At 50.2% G+C, this 8342-nt stretch overlaps 2 protein-coding genes across 2 annotated transcripts in view; both read left to right on the top strand.

Annotated features, from left to right (window-relative positions):
* Window positions 1-2180: 2180 nt before the first annotated feature.
* LOC116178411 (collagen alpha-5(IV) chain-like) lies at window positions 2181-7675 on the top strand. The gene has a single exon (XM_031497898.1). The coding sequence runs from the start codon at window positions 2225-2227 to the stop codon at window positions 7673-7675; it is 5451 nt and encodes a 1816-aa protein (XP_031353758.1). The 5' UTR covers window positions 2181-2224.
* Window positions 7676-7685: 10 nt separating this feature from the next.
* LOC116178414 (glutenin, high molecular weight subunit DX5-like) overlaps window positions 7686-8342 on the top strand; it is a 1351-nt gene continuing 694 nt past the window's right edge. The window contains exon 1 of the mRNA XM_031497901.1: window positions 7686-8313. Coding sequence (XP_031353761.1) covers window positions 7686-8313 — 628 coding nt within the window. The remainder of the gene's footprint in view (window positions 8314-8342) is intronic.

Genomic DNA, 8342 nt, shown 5'->3' on the forward strand with positions numbered 1-8342 from the left:
ATGGAACAACAACTTAGAGATTTTTTCCATTTCCAACAATTGCTTCCTTCTCTTCAGTCTGGTTTTAGGCAGGGTTACAGTTCCAGTTCAGCCCTACTTAGTGTTACTGATGATATTATATGCGCCAGCGATCAGGGGAAGTTAACTTATTTAGTTCTGTTAGACTATTCAAAGGCTTTTGACACCCTAAGTCATGAGTTATTATTGGGCATTTTACATTACGTTGGATTAGAGCCTCAAGCATGCGCACTTGTATCTAGCTTTCTTTCTAATAGATGCCAGGCGGTGGTCTACGATAATAATGTGTCAGAATTCTGTCAGACGTCGACTGGGGTACCACAGGGCTCCATTCTTGGACCATTATTATTCTTAATGTACACATCTCATTTCAACCATTGCCTACTCTCATGCAACTATCATCACTACGCAGATGACACTCAATTGTACTTGTCCTTTGATCCAAGGGAAGCTCTCCAGGCTAATGCCGCTCTCAACTATGACCTTTCAGCAATTTATCAAACTTCGTTGGATCATGGACTAGTCATAAATCCGAGTAAATCAGCAGTAATTCTTTTTGGAAGGAAGCAAGATCGCGATGTTGTAAAGCGAAACTCTGAAATAGTAGTGAATAATATCGCCATCACTATTCAAGAAGACGTTAAAAATTTGGGATTGCATTTCGATGAAAACTTAAGGTTTACAAAACACGTAACCAAAACACTTCAAACATGTTACCTAAATTTAAAGTTAATCTATCCCCATCGTCAATACTTACCAGTAATACAAAAAAAGCGTTTGTGTGAATGTTTGGTCTTGTCTCATCTAAACTATGCCGATGTAATTTATGGCCCGTGCCTGAACAGTACTGACAAATATCGTATACAAAAGCTTCAAAATTCATGTATTCGATTAATTTTTGGAATTCGAAAGTATGAACGGGTGCGTTATAAGTTAAAAGACCTGAACTGGCTGAATATGAATGATCGGAGATACTTTCATACTGCCACCTTCATTCACACTCTCATTAATATGAAAACACCAGCTTATTTATATCGACGACTGACATTTAGAACAGATGTGCATAACCTTAATTTGAGATTTAAGGGTAGATTAACTCCTCCAATATCTAATACTACATTGCGTGAACGTTCATTCTCCCATGTTGCCGTACACATTTTTAATAAATACTCTTATGAGATTATGCACTATAGTAAAACTAAATTTAAAAGTTTCCTCCTTGAACACCTCACATCTACTGAAAGTTACAGTTAAGTTACATTGGTTGTGCCACTGTTGCTCGTTAATTTGCGTTGTATGTTATATTAATTTATATGTAAATTGGTCCTTATGAAGCTTTACTAGTTCATTGTAAAACTGGCCGAATCTAGTGTTAAGTGGTAGAACAGCCCTAGGCTGAACTTCGCCCTAAAATCATTGCTTTGATTAATGTGAATACACAAATGCAATAAAGACCATATTATTATTATTATTATTATTATTATTATTTAAATGAAATTTGATACATAGCCACTTGGAATAAACCAAATGTAGCGCCATTTTCCAAATTTGGTGTTGTGTAGAATGTGCAGTGCCAACTTTCTTATTTATGGAAGAAATTTTGTAGGGGTGATTAAAAAAATGCGCTTTACCTGCACAAGGGTTGTGCACAATTTGTACTTGTTTATTTTCCCCCGAATATCTTAAGCGAACAAACATTTTCGAATTTTGATTTTCCATTTTAAGTTTGACGAAAAAAGGGCACATGCCGCTTATATTACTTTTTGATAGCACTAACGATTAGGTAGATACATACAACAAAATAGTGTCGTAAATGGAACACCTGTTGTACATTAATTGTACGGAAACATGTTCGAAATTGTTCAGATGTTTTGGTAAAATTGGTCGTGATTTGCCGGATTAAAATTTAGCGAAAATACTGAAGGTACAACGAAAACGAGTTGAGCTACATTAAATTCTGAAAAAGCTACATGAATAGTTTGAGGATTTATTGAAAGTGTTTCCGGTGCTCGCATGAAGTTGGAACCGAATTTTCCGAAAACGGCCGAGGCCGAGGTACAATTAATTAATTAAACGTTTTTAATTAATGATAAAATCCATCGCAGCAATGACGAGACCGAATTAGTAAGTTATCATTACGAATGTCATGGAAGAACTAAATTACATGGTGTATTGCTGGTTTGAGTAGAACAAGAAACTAACAAACATGATTTTCTTACCAATCAGTGTTAATTATTGTAATTTTGTTACAGAAGAACGTCACGCGAGGCAAATATCCAACGCAGTACTTTTCGCATGTCCCCACGAAGGCCTGTTCCCAGACAGTGTCAACTGCAAGACATTTTACAAATGTACGATAAGGAATAACCAATACACAGTGTTACAATACGAATGCGGCATTGGAAGAATTTTTGATGCGGAAAACGGTTTTTGCAATTATCCCCAATTGACCAAAAGATACGGATGCAGAGGATTGCAATTTGGAAACGAACTGGATGGTATCTTCAAGCAAATAAACGGCGTATCGACGTGGATTGCGTCACAAGTTAAGGAAGGTAGCAGTTATTATGATTGGTCGATTTGTACAAAGGAAGGTTTTCTGCCCGATGCGACGAACTGCACCAATTTTTATAGATGTGTCCAAGCGGCTAACAACATATTCAACTTATACAAATTCACGTGCTTTGGAAACACAGTCTGGGATCAAGACTCGCTAACGTGCAATCACCCCATAGCGGTCAGAGGAAATTGCGGGGTACATAGTGAAATATTCAAAGTTAATGCTCCCACCGTAAATAATCCGTCTAACTTCTACACTGACCGAAATAACGCAGGCGCAAGCAGTAGTGCAGCCAGTGCCTCAAGCGCGGCAAGTTCGGCAAGTGCGGCCAGTTCTGCAGCGTCAAGTGCGGCCAGTTCTGCAGCGTCAAGTGCGGCCAGTTCGGCAGCGTCAAGTGCGGCCAGTTCTGCGGGAGCATCGAGTGCTTCTAGTTCTTCTAGCTCAGCTAGCTCGTCCAGTTCGTCAAGTTCATCCACCTCATCAAGTTCATCGAGTTCGTCCAGTTCATCATCGTCTTCAAGTAGTGGAAGTGGAACTGGCTCAGGTTCTGGAGGTGGGTCTGGAAATAGCGGCGGTTCAGGCACAGGAGGCAGTAGCGGAACAGGTTCTGGATCTGGTAGCGGAAACGGTCAAGGCTCTGGTAGCGGAATTGGAAATGGCAGCGGGTCTGGGAGTGGAATTGGTAATGGAAATGGATCCGGATCTGGAAGCGGAAATGGGTCAGGTACTGGGAGCAGTACAGGTCAAGGCAGTGGTTCCGGTAGCAGTTCTGGAACCGGTAGTGGTAGTGGTCAAGGAAGTGGATCTGGAACGGGAAATGGAACTGGTACAGGTACGGGCAGCGGAAACGGTGACGGTTCTGGAAGTGCAATAGGGTCAGGAGCCGGGAGCAGCAATAGCGAAGGAAGTGGGTCTGGAATGGGAAGTGGTAGCAGCTCGGGGTCTGGACACGGCAGCGGAAGTGGAACTGGTTCAGGAAATGGTAATGGAAGTGGATCGGGGTCTGGAAGTGGCGATGGTAGCGGTTCAGGAAGTGGGACAGGAATAGGTACAGGAAGCAACAACAGTCAAGGAAGCGGTTCCGGAACGGCTGTTGGAACTGGATCAGGATCTGGAGGCGGCAGTAGTATCGGTACCGGCAGTGGCCAAGGCAACGGATCGGGATCAGGTAGTAGTAACGGAAACGGATCAGGGTCTGGTAGTGGGTCAGCGAATGGTGCTGGCAGCGGAACAGGGGAAGGATCTGGCAATGGACATGGGTCTGGATCAGGAAGTGGATCCGGTACAGGAGATGGCGCTGCCACAGGAACTGGATCAGGTTCCGCAAGTGGTGAACCAGGACAGCAAGGCCAGCCTGGACAATCTAGCCAACCTGCTCCAGGCCAAGCTAGCCAAATCAGACACTGCCAGGCGGAAGGTTTCTTTCCTGATAAAAATAACTGTTCAAAGTTTTATCGATGCGTGAAAAGAGAAAACGGTTTTCTGGTCTATGAATTTACTTGCGGAGATAAAACGGTGTGGGATCAGGCGTCTCAATCATGCAATCATCCTTGGGCGGTGTATGGAAAATGCGGTACGGCATCTGAACAGGGGCAACCCGGTCAACCTGGCCAGCAAGGACAACCCGGTCAACCTGGACAGCAAGGCCAACCAGGTCAACCCGGACAATCTGGCCAACCAGGTCAACAAGGTCAGCCAGGACAACCTGGCCAACCAGGTGAACACGGTCAACCAGGTCAGCCAGGACAACCCGGCGAACCTGACCAGCCCGGTCAGGTCCAACCAGGACAACCCGGTCAACCTGGTCAACCCGGCCAATCTGGACAACCAGGACAACCCGGTCAACCCGGCCAATCTGGACAACCAGGCCAGCCCGGCCAACAGGGTCAACCAGGCCAGCCCGGCCAACAGGGTCAACCAGGACAACCCGGCCAATCTAGCCAAACAGGTCTGCCAGGACAACCCGGACCACCAGGGCAACCCGCCCCAAGTCACACTAACCCAATCAGACATTGTCATACAGAAGGTTTTTTCCCTGATGAAAACAACTGTGCAAAGTTTTATCGTTGCGTAAAAGGTGAAAACGCTTTTCTGGTGTATGAATTTACTTGCGGAGATAATACCGTATGGGATCAGGCCTCGCAATCGTGCAATCATCCTTGGGCGGTGTATGGAAAATGCGGTACGGCATCTGAACCAAATCAAAGTGGACAACAGGGACAACCTGGTCAACCTAGCCAGCAAGGACAACCCGGTCTACCTGGCCAACCCGGTCAACAAGGTCTGCCAGGCCAACACGGCGAACCTGGCCAGCCCGGTCAGGGCCAACCAGGACAACCCGGTCAACCAGGTCAGCCAGGTCAAGGGCAGCCAGGGCAACCCGGACAACCTGGCCAACCAGGTCAACAAGGTCAGCCAGGTCAAGGGCAGCCAGAGCAATCAGGACAACCCGCTCAACCTGGCCAACCAGGTCAACAAGGTCAGCCAGGACAACCCGGTCAACCTGGCCAACCCGGTCAAGGGCAGCAAGGACAACCCGGCCAACCAGGTCAACAAGGTCAGCCAGGACAACCCGGCCAACCTGGCCAGCCCGGTCAGGGCCAACCAGAACAACCCGGTCAACCTGGCCAACCAGGTCAACAAGGGCAGCAAGGACAACCCGGCCAACCCGGTCAACCTGGCCAACCAGGACAACCCGGTCAACCTGGCCAACCAGGACAACCCGGACCACCAGGACAACCCGCTCCAGGTCAAGCTAACCCAATCAGACATTGTCATACAGAAGGTTTTTTCCCTGATGAAAACAACTGTGCAAAGTTTTATCGTTGCGTAAAAGGAGAAAACGCTTTTCTGGTGTATGAGTTTACATGCGGAGATAATACGGTATGGGATCAGGCCTCGCAATCATGTAATCATCCTTGGGCGGTGTATGGAAAATGCGGTACGGCATCTGAACCAAATCAAGGTGCACAACAGGAGCAACCAGGTCAACCTGGCCAGCAAGGGCAACCCGGTCAACCTGGCCAACCAGGACAGCCAGGTCAAGGGCAGCCAGGGCAACCAGGACAACCCGGTCAGCCAGGACAACCCGGCCAATCTGGCCAACCAGGTCAACAAGGTCAGCCAGGACAACCCGGTCAACCGGGCCAACCAAGTCAGCCAGGACAACCCGGTCAATCTGGCCAACCAGGTCAACAAGGTCAGCCAGGACAACCCGGTCAACCGGGCCAACCAGGTCAACAAGGTCAGCCCGGTCAAGGGCAGCCAGGGCAACCAGGACAACCCGGTCAACCTGGCCAACCAAGTCAGTCAGAACAACCCGGTCAACCTGGCCAACCAGGTCAACAAGGTCAGCCAGGTCAAGAACAGCCAGGGCAACCAGGACAACCCGGTCAACCTGGCCAACCAAGTCAGCCAGGACAACCCGGTCAACCTGGCCAATCAGGTCAACAAGGTCAGCCAGGTCAAGGGCAACCAGGACAACCCGGCCAACCAGGACAACCCGGCCAACCAGGACAACCCGGTCAACCTGGCCAACCAAGTCAGACAGAACAACCCGGTCAACCTGGCCAACCAGGTCAACAAGGTCAGCCAGGTCAAGGGCAGCCGGGACAACCCGGTCAACCTGGCCAACCAAGTCAGCCAGGACAACCCGGTCAACAAGGTCAGCCAGGGCAACCAGGTCAACCTGGCCAATCAGGACAACCCGGACCACCAGGGCAACCCGCTCCAGGCCAAGCTAACCCAATCAGACATTGTCATACAGAAGGTTTTTTCCCTGATGAAAACAACTGTGCAAAGTTTTATCGTTGCGTAAAAGGAGAAAACGCTTTTCTGGTGTATGAGTTTACATGCGGAGATAATACGGTATGGGATCAGGCCTCGCAATCATGCAATCATCCTTGGGCGGTGTATGGAAAATGCGGTACGGCATCTGGACCAAGTGGACAACAGGGGCAACCAGGTCAACCCGGCCAACCAGGACAGCCTGGACAACCGGGTCAATCAGGCCAGCCCGGTCAAGGGCAGCCAGGGCAACCAGGACAACCCGGTCAACCTGGCCAATCAAGTCAGCCAGTACAACCCGGTCAACCGGGCCAACCAGGTCAACAAGGTCAGCCAGGTCAAGGGCAACCCGGGCAACCAGGACAACCCGGTCAACTTGGCCAACCAGGACAACCCGGTCAACCAAGTCAGCCTGGACAACCCGGTCAACCGGGCCAACCTGGCCAACCAAGTCAGCCAGGACAACCCGGTCAACCTGGCCAACCAGGTCAACCAGGTCAGCCAGGTCAAGGGCAACCAGGACAACCCGGTCAACCTGGCCAACCAAGTCAGCCAGGACAACCTGGCCAACCAGGTCAACAAGTTCAGCCAGGTCAAGGGCAACCAGGACAACCAGGACAACCCGGTCAACCGGGCCAACCAGGACAACCCGGTCAACCTGGCCAACCAAGTCAGCCAGGACAACCCGGTCAACCTGGCCAACCAGGTCAACAAGGTCATCCAGGTCAAGGACAGCCAGGGCAACCAGGACAAGCCGTTCAACCTGGCCAACCAAGTCAGCCAGGACAACCCGGTCAACCGGGCCAACCAGGTCAACAAGGTCAGCCAGGGCAACCAGGGCAACCCGGTCAACCTGGCCAACCAGGACAAACCGGTCAACCTGGCCAACCAAGTCAGCCAGGACAACCTGGTCAACAAGGTCAACCTGGCCAATCAGGAAACCCGGTCAACCAGCGGCAGCTCAGAGACAACCCGGACCAGCCAGGGAAGCCGATCCAGGCCAAGCTAACCCAATCAGGGACATTTGTCATGACAGAACGTTTTCCTGATGAAAAACAACTGTGCAAAAGTTTTATCGTGTACGTAAAAGGAAGAACGCTTTTCTGGTGTATGGAGTTTAATCGGAATAATAGGTATGATGCAGGCCTCGCAATCACAAATCACTTGGGCGGTGTTTGGAAAATGCGTACGGCATCCTGGACCAAGTGGACAACAGGGCACCAGGTCAACCCGCCAACAGGACAGCCTGGACAACGGTCAATAGGCACAGCTCCGGTCAAGGGCAGCCAGGGCAACAGGGACAAGCGGTGAGTTGATTACCATGGAGGCAATCAAGTCAGCAGTACAAGCCACGGTCAACCGGGCAACCAGAGTCAAAACAAAGGCAGCCAGTACAGGCACCAGGGCAACCAGACAACCCCGTCAACCTGGCCAACCAGACAACCCGGTAACCAAGTCCACGCCTGGACAACACCGGTCAAGCCGGGTCAACCTGGCCAACCAAGTCAGCCAGAGACAACCCGTCAACCTGGCCACCAGGTCAAACCACAGGTCAAAAGCCAGTCAAGGCAACCAGACGACCCGGTTCAACCCTGGCCAACCAGTCAGCAGCGACAACCTGCCAACCAGGTCAACCAAGTTTCAGCCAGCGTCAAGGCGCAACCAGGCACAACCCGTCAACCGGCCAACCAGGACACACCGCGGTCAACCTGGCCAACCAAGTCAGCCAGGACAACCCGGTCAACCTGGCCAACCAGGTCAACAAGGTCATCCAGGTCAAGGACAGCCAGGGCAACCAGGACAAGCCGTTCAACCTGGCCAACCAAGTCAGCCAGGACAACCCGGTCAACCGGACCAACCAGGTCAACAAGGTCAGCCAGGTCAAGGGCAACCAGGACAACCCGGTCAACCTGACCAACCAGGACTACCCGGTCAACCTGGCCAACCAAGTCAGCCAGGACAACCCGGTCAACCGGGC

This window comes from Photinus pyralis, unplaced genomic scaffold (genome assembly GCF_008802855.1).
Source record: "Photinus pyralis isolate 1611_PpyrPB1 unplaced genomic scaffold, Ppyr1.3 Ppyr1.4_LG8, whole genome shotgun sequence".
NCBI classification, from domain to species: Eukaryota; Metazoa; Arthropoda; class Insecta; order Coleoptera; family Lampyridae; genus Photinus; species Photinus pyralis.